General features: G+C 39.5%; 2 protein-coding genes across 4 annotated transcripts; one reads left to right on the top strand and one right to left on the bottom strand.

The window, feature by feature from the left end:
* Nucleotides 1-551: 551 nt before the first annotated feature.
* On the top strand, nt 552-6,146 carry mmadhca (metabolism of cobalamin associated Da). 2 transcript variants are annotated; one of them, XM_085265068.1, is made up of 8 exons: nt 552-627; nt 1,116-1,158; nt 2,246-2,387; nt 2,502-2,719; nt 3,010-3,115; nt 4,655-4,776; nt 4,854-4,940; nt 5,323-6,146. In XM_085265068.1, exons 2-8 carry the CDS (start codon nt 1,150-1,152, stop codon nt 5,539-5,541), a joined length of 903 nt encoding a protein of 300 aa, XP_085121194.1. In that variant the 5' UTR covers nt 552-627; nt 1,116-1,149; the 3' UTR covers nt 5,542-6,146. The 2 variants fall into 2 exon arrangements, with proteins under 2 accessions (XP_085121194.1, XP_085121193.1); XM_085265067.1 differs by lacking the exon at nt 552-627 and adding an exon at nt 650-893.
* Nucleotides 6,139-18,694, bottom strand: lypd6 (LY6/PLAUR domain containing 6). 2 transcript variants are annotated; one of them, XM_085265070.1, is made up of 5 exons: nt 18,609-18,694; nt 12,536-12,685; nt 7,814-7,912; nt 6,914-7,044; nt 6,139-6,863 (listed from the first exon to the last, which is right to left on the bottom strand). In XM_085265070.1, the coding sequence occupies exons 2-5, from the start codon at nt 12,651-12,653 to the stop codon at nt 6,744-6,746; spliced, it is 468 nt and encodes a 155-aa protein (XP_085121196.1). In that variant the 5' UTR covers nt 12,654-12,685; nt 18,609-18,694; the 3' UTR covers nt 6,139-6,743. The 2 variants fall into 2 exon arrangements, with proteins under 2 accessions (XP_085121196.1, XP_085121195.1); XM_085265069.1 differs by having other exon boundaries at nt 6,139-6,843.
* Between the last annotated feature and the right edge of the window lie 1,861 nt (nt 18,695-20,555).

The raw sequence follows: 20,555 nt of genomic DNA, 5'->3' as shown, positions 1-20,555 counted from the left end.
TCTCCGCTCCACATCCAGGCTGATCTTGTGATTGGATCGGAGACTATGCAATTATGTGGGCTGCAAAGAAATGCCTGGATGAGATGTGGAGTGAGAGGAAATGTCTGTTAAAAAGTTTGTGTTAAGTGATGCTGATTTAAGAGTCTTTGATACAGTGCATCTAAGAATATAGAGCGGGTGAAGAAAGACGTAATAAAAAAGTGTTGTGTATTCATTGATTTTGATTTGGAATTATTCATTCTCATTCAGCACAGATACAGGTATGATTTACTCCTCTGTCTTCTTTAGTGTTTGCCCAGTTATAGACCTAAACATCAGCGTAACAAGTTAAGAAAATGCACCCAGCAAGGCCGAGCTTCTGACAAAGAAAGAAGAATAGAAACTCTGTAGAATTAAACAACAAGCATAAAGCAAATGTTCTTGTATTGACAAGAAGTAATCGTAGAAAATTTTCACTCACTAACGGAGACAACTGCAAACCGCCCACTATATGGCGCTCAATGCACACAGAGCATACATACGTGTAGAAGAAGAGGAGGGCGTTACGGAAGTCGTGCGGGATTCATTTGTCCCTCCTGACTTTCCGTCCTTGTTTTGTAAAAGCATACAGTACGTGCAAGTCGCCAGGTACGGAACAGTGTGTACTTTTCCTGCTGTACTCCCAACAACACAATAACATTTGTTTTCTTTATTATGAACACGAAGGCGCTCGTGCTTTGCACTGTGCAGTGGTCTTTTTAAGGTCACGTGAAAACAGGAAGTGCTTTAGATGAACTCTTATTTAAAAAAAGAGAAAGTGATAAGAGTAGATATCAGCTGACCGAACGACTCTCCTTGTGATAGCTGGTGCCAAAGCTAGCTGTGTTGTTAGCTAGCTGATAGTTGAACCTAAGGTATTTTAGAGGATTATAGTCTGTGTAGATTAATGTGTGAAATAAGTGTATTGGTCACATGTGTTTCTTCATGGAGGGACACATGCAGTCATTGCATCATACAAGCTATTTTAGCTCGGCTGGTTAGCAAAGCTAACATTTGGGAGTTTTAAAGTTTTCTTTTCCGTTTTCTGTTGGGAATAACAGTTTCTATCTTCTTCTTGTTACTCTTTCATCAAACAGGTTCAAGGATAAAAGGCGAGGGAAACTAAGCACAATGTCTAATGTAAGTGACCATTTTCCTCATGCTAATGTTATGGCTCATGCTAATGTTATGGGTACTGCTATTCACTTAGGCCAGAGTAGATTTTAAAAAGAATGTCTGATTGTCCAAGAAATAACTTTAAATCATTTTAAAACGCTGCACAATGATTTTGAAATCATTGAAACCCTATATTGATATTAAATATAGGGTTTCAGTTACAGGCAGTACTAGCTGTTGGCCCATTCAGGCCAGTAACATTTTTATTCACCACTCAAGTGTAGCATTAAAGCACACTGTCTGAAACCACTCCTCGCTAATGAGTATTTTGGGGTTTTGTTTGTTTTTTAAAAATTTTTTATTGGCAGTATTTTCATATTAAAAGGTCAAAACTTCATCAAACCACATGTTCAGATTGTTTAAATGCTAAAGAGAACAATATGTTTTTATCTGTTTCCAGTCAGAATAAAAACAACATAAAAATCAAAGCTCTTTTTATGCAGACAAACGTCTTAGTTAGCTTGAAATAACATTAAAATTGTCAGATTTCAAATAAACGATGTCTCAACATAAAAGAGAAAAGATTAAGGGAACGCTAACTCATAAAAATGAGTTTGTAATAGTCGTCTAAAGAAATGACACAATCAGCTGACCTGTTTGGTGGAGGGAGGCTGTTTCACAGTTTGGCTGCCCGCCACTACCTCAAAAGCACTGGTTTTAATCTTTGGTTTTAAAATCTGAGCGAGAGACAGTTACGAGACCTCTGTTAGAAGATTGGAGAGGTCAGCTGCAGTGATAAGGTCTTAGAAGCTATGTTATATAGGAAGTCCATGTGTTGAACTGTGTCATCCTCTCCTCTTTATGAGATCAATTCCAAAAAAAATTGAAAAGTTTTAGTCTGATCACAGGAAAGCATTAAATTCCTCAATACTCCAACGTATTAGATGCATCTGTCTCTTTATTTCCAGAGAACCAGAACTAAATGGCAGCATCCAGTTTGTCCTAAACAAAACATACAGTAAAAGTATGAAGCTGCAGACAGTCCACCGTGGGCAGGGCTGTTCCTGTTTCATGTATCTGTCTGTTAACACATGTCGTCGTCTGTCTGCAGGTGCTGTGTGGTCAAAGCAGGGCGGTCCTGTCTCGTGCTGCTGGCTGTCGAGCTTTAGCTTCTCTCAGGGCTGGAACAACCAGAACCTTCTCTGCTGCGAGCTCAGATGAGCCTTACATAGCGGTATCACATACAGACTCAGGTGAGTCGAACAGGAAAGGACGTCAGGCAGTGTTGCAATGCAGTTTTCAGTAGTAAACTGTTTAGCACCTGTGGCAGCAAACGCTGACAAATCATCTTTGTCACATCACTCCAGGCCCAAGGACTGTGTGGCCTGATGAGAACATGGGACCATTTGGACCTCAGGACCAGCGCTTCCAGTTGCCTGGTAACGCTGGGTTTGACTGCCACCTGGAGGGCATGGAGGACCAAAAGAAGGCTCCGGTTCACAAGACGGTGCCTGATGTGCTGACGGTTCCAAGCAGCACAGAGAGACACCAGTTCATACTGGCCCAGTTTGTCAACGAGTTCCATGTAAGATTTTTGAATAGTTACATTATGAGCTGTAACACAGTCAGAGCTTTTAGGACTACAGTTCAGAGCAGCAGAGAGAACAAATTAAAGTCAATGTCTTTGATTTATTTTAAATGTAAGTGAGCTGCTGTGGCTCATTGGTTTCAGGAGAAACACAGATGTCAGTAACACTTCATTGTAAGATTCCAAGTATGACAATTAACAATAAATAAATAAAAATTGAAAAAATAAGCCAGAGCTACATTTTTACCACTTTTGTCTGAGAGGGTGTGTGATTGTTTGTTTTTCAGGGAAAGCTGGGGCCTATTTCCACGAGAGTAAGCAAAGCTGAGCAGTACTTTAATCAGACAGAAACAGACTGTGCCATAAACTCCTGCCCAGAGCTGCTGAGGAAAGGTAAGAGAGATTCACCCAGCATTACCTTCGCTGACTGTGAGTGTGGGCAACACAAGCCAAAATGATATCTGGATATTTAAGAATTTACGATAACAATATTTCTGATGATATAGAAGAAAAAATACTGAATATTGTGGTCATAAATATTTTGTACTTGTAAATCAGACTGTGTAGTTGTGAACTGAGTTTTGTAACCTTGCAAACCAAAATATCTAAAAGATTGATGTTTGTGCACCTATAGATGAGAATTTGCGTCTGTGTATTTTTAAAAAAAAAAAAAAAAAAAAAAGATTATACACATACAAGGGAAAAAACTACTAACTTACATTTTTCAGATTTTTTTCGTTTCCAAGGTTACAAAACTCAGTTCACAACTACAACAAACAGAATGGTTTGAGGTAGAGCCGGGCGATATGAGATTTTTTCATATCACAATATGTTTTTTTTTTTCATTTCAGGCGATAACGATATATATCACGATATAAGCCAAATAACTATATTTGTAAGATTTAAATGTGCCGTTGCTCACAAGTAAAATGTGAAATAATCAGCAGCTTGTTTTTATTTAAATATTTATTTCCCATAATAAGTTCAACAGGGTAGATGTACTTAAGGAACATGAGACTTTTTCAGATAAATAAAGGCAAATATTGCAAACTACACAAAAGGCAGCCGCTAAAGCGTTTAAGTTTCAAAATAGAACAAACGAAACAGACTAAATTGTCAATTCCACTTAGAAACAAAATATTAATTCTAAAAATAAATCTTAGTTTGTTTTACAGAAGAACAGACAAAACTGACTAACTTTTGTCAATATCAAATAAACTGAGAACTAAAAGGAAATTCTCAATCTCTCCTTGTTGTATAGCTTAGCTTTTCAAACAGTTTTAACAGTTACTTTAGTCTGACAAAAGCCGAATGACGAATTAGCGCTTCCAGTCAGAGATTGAGCATGCACCACTTTATTGGATTTCCAGACTTGCTTTCGGCACAATTTACAGTGCACGCTACTCTGTTTTTTGTCAGACTTGAAATAGCCGAAATACCTTCACACTACGGAACTTCTATGGCTCTTCCGTTCGACAATCTCTCCGGCATTGGAACCATCATCTGTTTTCTCTTCGGTAAATTTTTTTTCTCTTCGATTTTTCTCTAGTCAGCACACTCATTTCCTCCATTACCCGGGCGGCACGGTGGCTGGCTGCTTCCCAAACAAATACACATGTGCGGCTTGGCACTTGTGCTGTACGTAACAAGTCACGTGACGTGACGCTGCGGCTGTGATTGGTTCGGCTCTGCGCTACTTAATTCGGATTGGCTGTTCTTTTTTTTCTTTTTTTTTTAAGAGGACAAGAGCGATGAGGTCTATCACAATAGTTAAATTTTTCTATCGAGAAAAAGTATATGTATATATATATATGTATTTCGCAATACATATCGTTATCGTTCTATCGCCCAGCTCTAGTTTGAGGCATGTCATACAGAGATGAAAAGAGTTATAATTTGCTTTATTAACATACGTGCGCCTCTGTGTCTCAGATCTGGAGCAGTTGTTTCCTTCGGCGCCCACAGTTTCCATCACAGTGGTGACGGTCACGCAGACGAGCGGTCGGTCAGAGGACAAGGAGACAGAGCTGGATAGAGACCAGCTGCTAAGTAAAGTAAGTCCTCGTGTGTTTCCCATTACAGACTTCAGAGGTTGTAGCAGTTGGTGACTGTGACTTTGTCCTAACTGCAGTTTGTGAGCGGGGCAAAGGAGATGTGTTTCGCTCTGTGGACTGCAGGATACTGGGCGGACTTCATTGACCCAACAACGGGAGCAGCAGTGAGTAATTCTGTGTTCACTGTGCCTGTTCTTTACTGTCTCAATCTGCAATCTAAACTCACAAAGCATATACTTATTCTATGAATGAAGCTTACGTTAGTTTAATTTTCTTTGATAGAAAAAATGTTATATTGAAGTAGTTGTCTGTTGGGTGGGAAAAGCCCAAACACATTATGATGTGAAACCACACCTGCTTATAAACCTTTTGGTTACATTGTTTGGAAAATCTGGAAAAATGTATTTTCCCTTGTAACATTTCTAGAGATTTTTCCCGTTAAACTTCCTGTCAACTCAAATTCTGGTAGTTCAGCTGTGAAAACTGAGGACAACAAACAGAACAATATTGTTTTAATAATGGAATTTTCCCCCCTTTCCTCAACAGTTCTTTGCGTCTCCATTGGGCGAAACCACACTGCGAACAGACAGTGAGCTGGGACATCGGGGCTTTCACATCGAGGTGTCGAGCTCCTGCACAGTCATCCGCCATATCCTCAGGGGGACTCCTTTGTTTGTGGGGACTATTTTCACCAATGCACCTGTTCAAAGTGCTGCTGTTGCTAGACTTCAAGGATTTTCAGACGCACTCAATGATGAGGAATAAACTTTTTTTTTTTTTTTTTTTAAATAGAATAGAATCAAATTCAAACAGAAGGGTTCTGTTTATGGTTTGGAGAAGCCGCTAACGTTTCCTGTTATGGAGCTGGTTTGTATCAATGGGAAGTTGTGTAATGTTGTAACACAAAGCATCTGTGCAGACCTCTGTGTTGCTAAGGATCTAACTGACACTCTAATGCGAACGTCAGTGCTGTGTCTGACTGACAGAAGCGTTACCCTGCTCTGCATGCAGGGAGACACTCAGAGAAGAAACAATTTCACCATGTGCTTCATCTGTAGACAATGTTCATATTTTACAGTTTGAGTATTTATGAAATACTGCGACAGATGTTCTACAGCTGTTGGTGCTAACTACCAGGAAAATCTCTCCGTTTCAAACACCTTAACATGTTAGCGGCTCATATTCTTTTTACAGCAGCAAGTACAGTGTTGGTTTTCTCTGATCTGTTGCACACAGTGTAAAGAAACGATGGAGAAATATTATAAATAGTTTCAGAAGATTTCAATTTATTATGGGAACAGCTCCCAGAATGCACACTGACCTGGATGAACATGGACACACTGCTTATTAAATTATATTTATGTACTTCAGCTTTTTTGTGACTGGCTGTGTCTTGCAAACAGGTTTGAACAGCAAGTGGGCGGAGCTTCAGTGCTGTCAACCAGTGCTCTGATGACCATATTAGGGAGTCCTGAGAGCTTGAAAAAGGGAGGCAACTGGACTTCTTTAGGTTTTAAAAATCCAGATGTCTTCTCTTATTATTGTTTAAGTCTATAATGATCTACCATATTAGGGATAGTCAGCATCGGCACGCAGAGCCAGGAGTAGAAGACATATCTGAGACAGTGTTTAGATCATTGTGAAGCCTGAGCTTTTGACTCAGAGATGTTTATTATGAGCTATATACAAAGTAACATTATAAATATAACAGAAAACACAGAAATGCAGATCGACTATTAAAAAAGTGGAAAAGAAGAAAGGAAACCAAAGTTGAATCAGTTGTCTTGCATATAAAAATGTCTTTAAACCTTCAGTTACTGAAACACGCAGCCAACACAGGTCCCAGTTCTGCCACTACACATACCAGCTGTTCTCTTTCTACGTGTCTCAAACACGTCCAGCTGTGAAGATGACAACAATGATGGCGATGATGATGAAGCACAGCGCTCTAGAATGAAGACTCTCGCTCAAACTAACCAAAGGAGAAATGGAGGAGAAAAGGGCACTGCTGTCATTTCTGGGCACCAACACGTTGCAGATGTTCCCCTCACAGCAGGAAGAGCACACCTGAGGGATGAGAGGAAAGCCTATCACGTTAAGGTTGAGGAGACATCTGAAGGCAGAGCTCTCCACGTACCTGGTAGCCAGTATCGGCAACGTCAGCACAGCCAGTGAACAGACACTCCTCCAAGGTGGCACAGCGCTTGGTCACAGACACACTTTCCCCACTTCTATCCATCATGTGGAGGGTGGAGCAGTATTTAGTATCTGAAGGACAGTAAAATTCCCTTCATGTGACCAATTATGTCTTAATAACTTGACAGATTCACAGGCGGCCCCAATATGAGGAGTACAAAGTTTAAAACTGCCAACAAATATTTAAATTTAGAAAGATAAGAACTACCAAACGGTACTCTTCAGTGCATGACACTTTCAGCTTTTGGTGATCACAGTTTGTTTAGAGAGTTGGATGGCAGGTAGATGATTTTCAGATTCCACAGTGGGCTCTGGCCCTACTGAGTTTGGGAAAACGTGTTTCCATCAACTCTAACTGCACATTAAGAATGTGTTCCAGTTGCCAAGCAGATGTAGATCCCCGTGAAGTCGACCGAACGTGCGAAGTAAAATTCCAAGAAGAAGGAAGCAAAGTTCCTCTGATGAAAGATAACTGTGGGAACACCTGTTCATCACTACGTTCTACACTGATGAGCAAGATTAGCCATCAGTCGTCACACCTTGCTGAAGTGTTGGCAAAAAGGGCATGCAAATGAGATTTTGGAGAAGGGGGGGCTAGCATCTCCCTCCACTCACCTCCAAAACCACCTGTAAGCCACTTCCGCTTAAAAGTTCTTCCTTCCTACCAAGTCCTAGCAAATTATTATAAATATTGTTTATATCAATCTATTTTATTTATTTTAATCATTTTGTTGATGTTCATTTGTAGCGCATTCCCAAAGAAACACGTTTCTCAAGAGAAGTCACTTGAACTGACATCTCCTTGAGCAGGCAGCCACAGATGAATCAAAAGCTGACGTACCCTTTGGACAGTATACGTCCGGGGCCCAGCGGTTGCAGTCGTAGTTGTCTACAGCATCTTGGCATGTGAAGCACTTGAATCCGCCAGGGTAAGGAGTAGCTGTGGAGACACAACTGTATTCAGTTTTAAGTTCAATAAGTGAAGAAGGCGTGTTTTCATTCGTCCTGTGTGTAATATCATTCCTGCAGAAAGGGACCTTCATTCATCAACCTTCTGGGGTGTTTTTTTTAATTAGCTCATTCAATCACTGTACACATTCTCTGTGTTTCTGGGTGATTTCAGAATCATAAGAGAGACGAATGTCCTAAAATTCGACCACCCCTGCCTTTTCCCTTGCTTCTGACATGGTTATGAAGTTGCCCTCAAAGCACAGATAGGACCAGAAGATGTGAAGGGCTTGTTAATCAAAGCTGGAGGGGCCCCAAAACCAGGTGCACTTTGGTACGAATCTTCCTGAAACGAGTTTCCATCTTATCCTGAGGCTTGTTTTTCCGAGGTGCCCCGACTTCCTTGCAAAGACGTGTGTTAGGTTTTTGGGGATTGGATACTGGGCTCAGGTTTGGATGTAAGATAGACAAAGCTCTTAAAGTATATAAACTATGACTCTCGTACAGTGGGGCAAAAAAGTATTTAGTCAGCCACCGATTGTGCAAGTTCCCCCACTTAAAATGATGACAGAGGTCAGTAATTTGCACCAGAGGTACACTTCAACTGTGAGAGACAGAATGTGAAAAAAAAAATCCATGAATCCACATGGTAGAATTTGTAAAGAATTTATTCGTAAATCAGGGTGGAAAATAAGTATTTGGTCACCTCAAACAAGGAAAATCTCTGGCTCTCACAGACCTGTAACGTCTTCTGTAAGAAGCTTTTCTGTCCCCCACTCGTTACCTGTAAGAATGGCACCTGTTTGAACTCATCATCTGTATAATAGACACCTGTCCACAGCCTCAAACAGTCAGACTCCAAACTCCGCCATGGCCAAGACCGAAGAGCTTTCGAAGGACACCAGGAAAAGTATTGTAGACCTGCACCAGACTGGGAAGAGTGAATCTACAATAGGCAAGCAGCTTGGTGTGAAAAAATCAACTGTGGGAGCAATCATCAGAAAATGGAAGACATACAAGACCACTGATAATCTCCCTCGATCTGGGGCTCCACGCAAGATCTCATCCCGTGGGGTCAAAATGATCATGAGAACGGTGAGCAAAGATCCCAGAACCACACGGGGGGACCTGGTGAATGACCTGCAGAGAGCTGGGACCAAAGTAACAAAGGTCACCATCAGTAACACACTACAACGGCAGGGAATCAAATCCCGCAGTGCCAGACGTGTTCCGCTGCTGAAGCCAGTGCATGTCCAGGCCCGTCTGAAGTTTGCCAGAGAGCACATGGATGATACAGCAGAGGATTGGGAGGATGTCATGTGGTCAGATGAAACCAAAGTAGAACTTTTTGGTATAAACTCAACTCGTCGTGTTTGGAGGAAGAAGAATACTGAGTTGCATCCCAAGAACACCATACCTACTGTGAAGCATGGGGGTGGAAACATCATGCTATGGGGCTGTTTTTCTGCCAAGGGGACAGGACGACTGATCCGTGTTAAGGACAGAATGAATGGGGCCATGTATCGTGAGATTTTGAGCCAAAACCTCCTTCCATCAGTGAGAACTTTGAAGATGAAACGAGGCTGGGTCTTCCAACATGACAATGATCCAAAACACACCGCCCGGGCAACAAAGGAGTGGCTCCGTAAGAAGCATTTGAAAGTCCTGGAGTGGCCTAGCCAGTCTCCAGACCTCAACCCCATAGAAAATCTGTGGCGGGAGTTGAAAGTCCGTGTTGCTCGGCGACAGCCCCAAAACATCACTGCTCTCGAGAAGATCTGCATGGAGGAATGGGCCAAAATACCAGCTACTGTGTGTGCAAACCTGGTAAAGACCTATAGTAAACGTTTGACCTCTGTTATTGCCAACAAAGGTTATGTTACAAAGTATTGAGTTGTATTTTTGTTATTGACCAAATACTTATTTTCCACCCTGATTTACAAATAAATTCTTTACAAATCCTACCATGTGGATTCATGGATTTTTTTTTTTTTTTTCACATTCTGTCTCTCACAGTTGAAGTGTACCTCTGGTGCAAATTACTGACCTCTGTCATCATTTTAAGTGGGGGAACTTGCACAATCGGTGGCTGACTAAATACTTTTTTGCCCCACTGTAAGTATTCTCACAGATGAGAATCAAATCAAAACTGCTGCTGTTTGTACATAGTAAAACTGTTTTCATATTTCTTGTACCATTTCTATTTTGATGTATTTGTTTAATTCACATGTCACAATGTTCACACTGTTCAGGTTTGATGCTTTTCTTATTAAAATAAAGTGCTGTATGACTGTGGCCTGTAGTATAGTGCACTTTAAAGGTTACGTAAATAAATGTATATACCAGTCTTTTTTTGGTTCAAATTAACTGCAAGTTCATCCCAGACCAATTTCATTTTATATTAACATTATTTGTTGCAGAAAAGGTTTTGAAAAAAGTGTGTCGCTATGAGTCTTAAGACTGTGTTTGTGTTGTTCACAATTCCACGAGGCCGAGCAATTTGTGCACCTACAATGGCATAGATGACATCATGTTATTTTTGTTTCACAATACTAACATTTAATTTTTATCCCCAAAACATCAGTTTTCTGTGGCATATTACGACACTATCACTTTACCTAGAAACCACCTAGAAGCAGGCTAAAATTAGCTGCTTTTTTTTCTTTGCACACTTAAAAACACCCTGTTGTTTTATCAGTAACCTCTGATTTGCCCCAAAAAAGAAAAGTTATTGAGTAAGTAAGTCATGATTGATGTAGACAAATAACTTCCATAAGTTCTCGATGGGCAATTGAAATGTGTGAATACCAAGTGACAAAACTGCTTTTTTTGGTCATTAGTAACACAAAACCCACTGGTCTACAATGCTTTGTATACCACAGTGGAGAACATGTAAATTATGCATATATTACTAACTGTGTTAATAACTGTGACTGTCATCTGACTGTTACTTTAGAAAGGGCAGTGGCATTAGCATAGGTGCACTTTCTTGGTAAATACATTGGACACTTAATCATTTAAAATAAAACAAGCTGTTGTCCAGTTTTTTGTTTATTCTAGGCAGAAATTTCTGTCTATTGAGAAAAATCCACTAAAACTACTAAATTAAAACAAATCATGTTACTGTCTAACATGTTTCTCATTAAAGTAAGACACTTTAGCGGTTTTACTGGATATTTATGTTTTAGCACATTTCATATATTCATTTAAATATTTGTATTTTGACTTTTAACTATTAGTTCTTTAATTCATTCAGTGTGTGAATAAACATGTATAGTATATCACAGTTGTTTTGTTCCTTTCACATCCTTATACAGTCCCTACTTTTATGCAAATCAGAGATGGATAAGCGGAAAATGTAAAAACTTCCTGATTTGAGATGAAATTACCCAAGTGTATACATTTATATGGATCCGCATTTTGAAATAATAATAAGAGTTGTAAAGTGCAGAATCCGAATATACAGGTAACCTAACGAGTGAAAGGTGTTTTAAGCTAGGGAAAAATCATTGGTAATGGAAATTCAGCTCAGGTGAACCTCTCAGTTTTTTGTCTCTATTCATGTGAGTCCTGCAGCTCGTTTTTACATGAAGGCTCTGGCAGGTACACAAAAACTATACAAACACGCTTCTGGTTGTGAAACTTTGGGTTAATTAAAAATATGTCATTTGGTCAATCACCTTCTGATTTTCTGCTTATTTAACAATTATACTGATTACTAAAAAAGAAGCAATAAATCTGTAGCCTGTGTCATAGATGCTCTCCAAAGATTTATGGATACTCATCAGTCTACTCCACGTCTCTGACTCAGGGATCAAACAAGGACCAGCCACTTTTCAGTCAAAGAACAATCCTGTTATTCTCAACAAAGACACAAACCAATCGCTTTGATGATCATGAACCACATCCTTGTGTAATAAGTTTCCAAGATTTTTTTCAGGAATTTTGAAAAGGGATTCATCAGTGTTATTTCCAAGAATTAATTCCAAATAAAGATGAAATACATTTGATCTTTTAAAGGTGCAAGTTAAATAGCAGAACTGTAACTTATAACTGGAATAAGTTTACTTAATATGTGTTAGTGTTTTAAGAACACACATTTCAATCAGTGTAATCTATGTTATAACAGCCCTAATCTGTTGCTTTTGTTTGTCTGTCATACGTCAATGGTTGAGAGAATGAAAGCTGCAGAACCAGCTTACAATCAGAGAAGGATGCCAACTATACTTTTATATATTTATATTTTAACATATTGTAATAAACTGTTGTTTTGGCAGCTACAACTGATTTAAATACAAAACGAAACTTTCCATTAAGTTTTATTTGTGCATGTGTAGCGTTTAAATGCATCTGTACTCACTCGTTATTCATTCAGTTAACATGACTTTTGTACCTTTGTAACATTTATTTATTTAAATAAAACAACAGTTTTGTTTTCTACACCGTGCTTGCTTTCTGCTTTTCTTGCAGCTTGTTTCCGATAGATATTATTAAAATGTTCCATTCAAGTTCAGTGCACGCTATTTAAAAACAATGCCGCTAATGTTATTCAGTCATATTCAGTATCAAACCTTTAAACAAATTGAGATGTAAAATAGTACTCCTATACTCCTACTTGAGGGGTGCAGCAGGATGATATCCTTCATGGTGAAGTCCCGTGACTGCGCAGTTTTCACCCAGTCAGTGATGGTGGTCAGCAGCAGGACCCAGGCCACTGTTGGCCAGGCCTCCATTATTGCACCAGAGTGTCTTCATGCACTTAGGCCTGTTGAACATGAGTGGATTAAAATGACAATATTAGAGAATCTTAAACGGATAAAGAATGTAAACACTCAGCCTCCCTGAGCTTTTTTTAAAGATACTACAGAGTCTTTTTAATGTATTGTTATTTTTGGTGTACAAGAAAGCATGATTAAACCACAGTTGAACTCAACGAAACATCAACAAAAGGCTTCAAGTGGCTAATAATAGAACCAATAAGTCTATAAATGTGACCACCTGTGTTCCTTCTCATGCTGTGAGCCTGCTTCATTAATCAAATGTCAAAGGAACTCTACGAGCCAGCTTTAAGCCTCAGCATCCCTTTCTGGATTTAACAGATAATGAAAGTGCTGATATTTCCATATTTTACTCAAGAAACTGAACACTGGTCATGTAAACCTATATTAATGCTCTCATTATTTTAATGCCAATCAATAAAACTCTCTAGAAACTATTCTTGAACTAATCTGAAGGTAATATGAAGTTTATAGGTCTGTAGCAATTGACCCTGCAGAAAGTTGGTATCCTCTGTGGACTATGCGCCCCAGCATCCACTGACCAGCATCACCACCTGCAGGAGCCACCATAGAGGTCAAGTGTAGTGCATATCAGCTGGAATGGGAGAGGACCTGATGAGCCGACCCCTGACTGTTGAAATTAGCTCTATTGACACAAAATGTCACCTGTCTCGTGGAGAAGGAGACTGAGCTAGTGGTTGAGGTTATTGGAATCAGTCTCCTGTAAAGGGGCTGGGCTCCCTCCAGTCTGGGGTTGCCCTTGGTGAGAGATTGCGGGCAAGGGTAGGTAGGTATACTTGTATCCCCCATTGGAGTACTTTCTATATGTTGGGGTTCTCCCCGTGGAAGAGAGTTGTCCCTGACTATTACTTCAGCTTATGCACCAAATTATACTTCAGAGGTACACACAACCTTCCTGTAATCACTGAAAAAAAAGAGTATGGTTTGGGTAACCTGTGGGACTCCAGAGGAAGCTGACAGGTACCAGCTGGCAGATTGCAGCTTATGTAGTAGCTGAAACAAAAAGTCTGGTGTGGGAGAAGTTTGGTGAGCTCGTGGAACAAGACTTTTGGTCAGCGTTGAAACGATTCTGGCAAACCACCAGATGACACAAGAGAAAAGTGGTGCTCTATCTATCTATAGGGGTGCTGCTGACTTCAGCTGAGGGTACAGTCGGAATTCTTCAAGGATCCCCTCAATCCCAGTGACAATGCTTAGAGAAAGCAGAGTCTGGGGACGATGGGGACAACTTGCCCATTATTAGAAGTGAGGTCATTGAAGCAGGTAAACAACTACTTGGTGGCAGGATCAGTGGGGAGGGTTCCTTAAACCTCTGGACGTTATGGGGCTTTCTTGGTTGACATCCCCCTGCTACATCACATACAGATCTGGGGCAGTGCCTCTGAACTGGCAGACTGGGGTGGATGTTCCCATCTTTAAAAAGGTTGACCAGAGGGTGTACTCAAATTGCAGGAGGATCACACTACTCAGACTCCAAAGGAAGATGTACGTCAACGTACAAGAGAGGAGACTATGTCCTGAACCTTGGATTCAGGCGGAACAAAGCAGTTTTCTTCCTGGTCATGGACCTCTGGACTCTTTGGGTTGTGTTGGAATTTCCCAGTCAGTCTACATGTGCTTTGTGGACTTGGAGACTGTATTCAGTCACATGTGTAAATGCTGTTAAATAATGTTCTGTGTAGAGTTCATGATGTGGATGATTGATTTATAATGGATTACAAAATTTCATGAATATATATAGTTAGTGTTAAAAATATCTTTATTTGAAATGTACATGTGTAAAGTGTAAGAGCTGGTGTCTCATGAGAATACCCTTAACGAGAGTAAGCGAGACCTTTCGTGTACTGCGAGGGAGCAGATGTCTCTCATGAAGCGTGTTAAGCTAAAGGTTTATTAAAAGAAAAGCAGCACAAGGACTTAAGGACCTCTTTTCAGGACAAACAGTCAGTGAGGTAGTTGTCATTTGAGAAATGTTTTTATTTGTGTTTGGACTTAATATGTGTACTGTGAAGTTGCTAAATGGTTTGTACTGTTCACTCGTGACCAGTTCTCATGGCGTATTGGCGTACTGGTGTACTGGTGATGGTGAAGCTGAGGAGGAGAGAAAGCCCAAGTAATAAACGCCTGTTTCAAAGAACCGACCAGTGTCTGTGTCGTGAAGAGAGCTACAACATGCAGCTTCAGGAGCATGGAGTATCTGGCTTGTTGCTACTAGCCATTCAGCCCCCGCTCAACCGCAGTGATAGTTTGGTCCACATTGCCAACAATAAGTCAGAGTCATTGTAGTAAAGCTATTTATTTTGCTATAATTAAAGCCTCATAGAGGATTTTGAGATTGTATTGATATTATATCTCAATCCTGAGCTTTCAGTTAGAGTCCAGTCAGAACACTCCCTCTTTTTAGATTCACTGAGACGTCAATCAGTGAATTACACACCAGATGACCTGGTTTTATCCCTGACTTTTATGTTTTATCCCCAGGCACTGTGCCAGACTGTGGGGCTGTAAATGCTTGTTTTCTTTGCATTATGCATGCCCCAGTAAAATGGATCCACATCTTTACTTTGGTCCAAACACCCATAATGTAAAGTGCTACAAGAACACACTTGTTTTACTTCCAACACAAAGACATGATTATAAGTCATAAGACCTGAAACTAAAATAATTTCATTAAAAGGAAGCTTAGTAACTGATTGACCACATACATTTTCAGGCTAAAATGTTAATTTTCAATGAGTCCAGGTTCTCAAATGTGAAAATGAATGCCACAGTGTCTAAGTGGTAGTTAATATTCAGGATTAAAATAATTAAAACCTCCTCTCTAGATTTGCATGTCTTTTCAGCATGTGAGAAACTAATAAACACACGAAAACACAAAAAGGTCTGTAAATCAGGCTTAATAACAGGATTAATCTAAAGCCTTCACAGCGGTCTCCTAGTCGTCAGAGAGGTCTCCTCCTATTGCATTCATCAAGCTCCTCGAAGCACAGTGCTACTGTATAGCTCTTAATCATACGCTGTATGCTGAAAGAAAAACTTGAGATTAGGTCCCAAACTTTGAGCTGTCTGAAGGATCCCTGGCTTTGCCTGCAGTAAAATCTGTTTTTAGGTCTGAGAGGAGAAGGCAGGAGTGCAGGGATTATATACAAAGGCTCCCTGTTATAACTGGGGGGATGGAGAGGTTTCAATCAGCACCAACCAACTCCTTCGGGTCCCGGTTAAAAGGCTGTAGAAGGCTAAAAGAATCTGAAGGAGAGTCCGTCAAGACAACAGGGGATGAAGTTCAGAGATAGTGTAAACTGTAGATTGTTACCTGCTTAGTTACACATCTGGATGCATCCACACATTACAAAAAAACTAATGTGATGCAGATATATGGGCTAAATTGAAAGAAATGGCTCGGAGTTTAAGATGAATCTTATGAATATATATTACTTGACATGCACTAATGAAAAAAGCGACAGACCTAAACTGTCTTATGGACATCATGAAGTTCATAATTAGAATTATTTGCACTTCATTTTTGGCATAAAAGAAAGTAATGTGCAGAAACATGTGCAACTTGTTACATCTTAGAAGAGAAGATGTGGAGGCAAATATAATGAAAGACTAATTAGTGACAGAACACAACTGGAAACTACAATATGTCACATAAAAAAGTTCAAAACAAAAAAGAGCAAAACATTAATTGATCTAATAATAATGGCGGCTCCAGTGGTTCCAAACCATTTCAGTTAACTATACCTCCACAGCCACAGCTATGTCAAATAAACTCAAATATCACCTCACTGATGATGAGATCATTTCAGTGTAATTTAACCTGATTTTTTTTTTAAATTGAACAATGTTTAATTTTGCTGTGATATTTACAATACAATTGAACTTGAATGCAGGGTTAGTTAAATTATGTACTTTTGTAGTACAACCATTTCAACATCATCATAATTTATCTGTGTGGTCACTGTATTAGCTTTTTACATATATCATTTGGCCATTATTTTGAACAATTTTATTTAACCACCTGCCCCCTAACGCTATGTAGCTAGCTTAAATGTTAAATGTTAATCCAGTAATGTTAGCTTGATACTAGATATTCATTATACACAGATTTTTTTATTAGTATTTTCCACTACTATTTCAACTACTACGTTTAGACATGAACTAATAGTATATAATAGTGTAACCCATATATAAATATAAATTGTTTATTTTAACCATTATCTGTGCTGATGGCTAATTATTAGCCATTATGGCAACCATTATCCAGTGCCAAACTATCATAATGAAATGTATATTAAGTTTTTATTGCAATTTTTAGCAAATAACTACAACCTTCTTTACCAAAATCCTAATGTTCTAGTGTTGCACTTGACGCAGAATGTCTTCATTTCCTTTAGTTTACACCCAGGCAAACTCAGTTGTTGAGCTAATAGATCTAATTTAGTAAAATCCACTAACTCACTCTGCAGTCTGACCTGACAAAAATAGCTGGCTTATTGCTCCAAATTGGTCATGTGTTTCAAAAGAATACTTGATCAACATTTAGACCACCAGGGTTGACTTTGAAGATCAGCAGCTCAGCTCTATTGACCAGACACATATGGCAGGGGCTTAACTTCTTTCATTCCACTGATTTTCTCCCTATCTATCACGTCAGAGATAATTGACTGCATTCACAAAATTCTTGTTTCTCTTGTATAATTAGGTGGTTGAAATGTCATAAATATAAAGTCCCCTTCCCAAGCATTGCCATCTGGATTTACTGACACACTACATCACTGCGTGATTTTTGTGAGGTTTTTGCTTAGCTCATAAAGCATCTGACATTTTAACATTGTTTAACATGACCAAAAAGGTCACAGTTGGCCAGACACTCTAAATGAATGTAGTCTCCTTACTGCCTATTTGTATTAGCTGATTCATTATGATACATAAATCAAGATAATATGACAAGCAGACATTCCTTAGAAGTACATGTGACCTGTGCTATATAACATTTATAATTGGATTATTATCTCTTGTTATCTCTAAAGCTGCTCCAACTTTAAACTGTAACCTATTGTGACCAAACTACAAAACTTGGCTTTAAAACCACAAAGCAGTCGTGCTGAGAGGTCAAGTCTAAAGAACTGGACTTTGTGTGTATTTAAAATTTTTATCAACATTTGGGTAGCATAGCTTCCACACTATAAGGAGGGATTTAATTGAGTCCAATACAATATTTTTGCAATGTAGCTGCTCATATTTATATGTAAAATAGGGGTGTGAGACATGTAGGTCAGGACCAGAACTGACCCAAAAACTCCAGGTTTTGTTCATTGGCACATCTACTTTGAAGGACATGCAATGAAACATGTAGTATAAACTGTACTTTTTGAAAAGAAAGGCAGATTAAATATAGCTTTACTGGTTTGGCAACACTTCAGAATAAACTGGGTTATATGCGGCCCATGAACTAAAATGTAATGTTCTTATAGCTGTCAAAATTATTCAATCATTAAGCAGAATATAATGTATGTAGATAATACTTTACGGACTGTAGCACTTCACACAAAGTCTACCACATTAAAAGCACCATGGAAACTTGTGTAATCACAGTAAATTTACAACTTTTAACAAGGTACAAAGATTTACTGGGTTCCCACATAGTTCAGTTTAAGATCATATGCTGTCTCCACAACTATATTTGCTCTTCACTGAAATGGTGAATATGAACTAAATCTCACGATCAAAAACATGACAGCATTTCATGAAATATCATATCTTCAATTCATCTAAACGTAACGCTTCTCAATTGCACTGGTGCGCACGGAATTGATTTAAAATTACATGTGTTAGTACAGCTTGACTCTACGACTTTATCGCAACACTATTTTAATAAGAACTTACCAGCTTTAAATGCTCGATAGGACGCTCTCCATTCGGCGCGGATGAAGCTCAGAAACTAGTGAAGTGCAGCTCGGCGCGGCTGAGGAGGGGAGGGGGAGGCTGCAACGTCACAGACATCGGCACTCCCACAAATAGAAATGGATCATAAAAAAAAACAATGTTTTTTAATTCACCTTTTTTTCATGGCGGGGATTTATATATTATATATAGCAATGCACTGATATACAAAAATTTCCCTTTATGATTTTTTTAAAATATGCATTTTGTTAGTTATCAAAATGTATTACTTTCATAAACGAATTAATAAGTATATGTACGCTATTTTTCTTTGTTTTCCCTTTTTTTTCTTAATTTGATAAAATACTTTTTACAGTGTTGCTGAAGTTTAAGTGAATGTGTTATTTTTGCCAGTTTTAGCCGCTACATCAGGTGTTTGTGAGTGGGAGGGGCAGCGTCCAGCCTCCTCAGTGGAATTGCCCTCCTGGCCAAGAGGGAACAGAATGCCAGTAGAGGTGCCTCATTCCCACTGATGCCAAAGAGAGAAAGCAGGGGTCCAGGTGGCAGCATCACACTGAGAATCCTGGACAAGGTATGGAAACCTTTGTCCAGAACTGGTCAAGTTGGGACAAGACCAGTATATATGGATCAGTGAGGCTTCAGCAGTTTTGCATCTATCACAATATGGAGTGATTTCAGAATAGATCTGAGATAATCTGGATTTTGAGAAGTGGGCTCTATGCACCACTTTAAACTGGATTAAACAGTGGCAGGCACATAATGATGTTGTGTTGACATCTTAGCAGGGACATAATTTCCAGGGGGGTTTGGGGGGCTATGACCCCCCCCCCCCCCCCCCCCAATAAAACTATGAATTACCTTGCATAAATAGGCTGTTGATTTTCTTTACTCATTTCAGTTATTACCAGCAAAATAGTTGCATGTTTAATCATCTGGGAATTTACCCAATTTATTTATTTAGACAGAGATCTTGACCCCCCCCCCCCCCCCCCCCCCCCGCCCCCCATTTTCAGCACAAAGTTACACCGATGCATGTTAGCTTATGGAGGCCCATGTTTTGTCATGTCTAAGTCTTCTGCCCATAATGTTCTGAGTTTGGATGAAGGGGTTTGTGTCAAGTTTAATATTTTATCGTAAAGCAGGGAGATCGGCCCTCTATTGGTCGGATTGAGTTGTAGGATAGTTTCTAATAGTGTAGCTCTGGTAGAGGGCTTGAGCCTGAAATCTGGGAATGAATAAAGTGCCTGACTTGCAAGTAACTGAAAAAGTGTGTTGGTGGTAGATTGTATTTATTAGCAAGTTGTTCAAATGATGCTAGTTTGTTGGCTATGAACAGGTCTTTAAAGCAAGTTATTCCACTTCTGTGCCACTCCACAAACCCACTGTCCTGTGTAGAAGGTTTAAAGAAATGGTTAGATGCAGTGGGGCTGAGAGGGGAGAAGTCACAGAGATGAAAGTATTTCTTATACTGGCCCCATATTTTCAGTAAGTGTTCAGAAGGTTCAGTTTATACCCAAAAGCTGACCAAATTGACCAAGCAGATTTAATGTAGATGGTAATGAAGTTGAAGGCTTAGAAATAAAAAGCAGGAGATCATCTGCATAAAGCGAGACCTTGTGTTCGATGGTATTTCTCCAAATGCCGTGTACTTCTTTGCAACTGTGAAACGCAATGACAAGGGGTTCTACGGCCAGATTAAAATCCAGGGGGCTGGGAGGACATCCCTGGCGTGTGCCCCTGTGAAGTTTGAATGGTTTTGACAATTGGACGTTAGTCTGTTTTGTAGCAGATAGCTGAGAGTAGAGCAGTTTATTCCATCCATAATTTTGCTCCAAAACCAAATCTGTGAACGACTGCAAAGAGATTGTCGAAGTCAACTCGATCAAAGGCTTCTTCAGTGTCCAGAGAGACAACATATTCATCAGCATC

This window comes from Mchenga conophoros, linkage group LG23 (genome assembly GCF_057382185.1).
Source record: "Mchenga conophoros isolate Kocher_MC1m ecotype Shallow Benthic linkage group LG23, M_conophoros_male_GT1.1, whole genome shotgun sequence".
NCBI classification, from domain to species: Eukaryota; Metazoa; Chordata; class Actinopteri; order Cichliformes; family Cichlidae; genus Mchenga; species Mchenga conophoros.
Note: the sequence above shows the minus strand (reverse complement) of the source record. Positions and strands in the feature narration are given on the sequence as shown.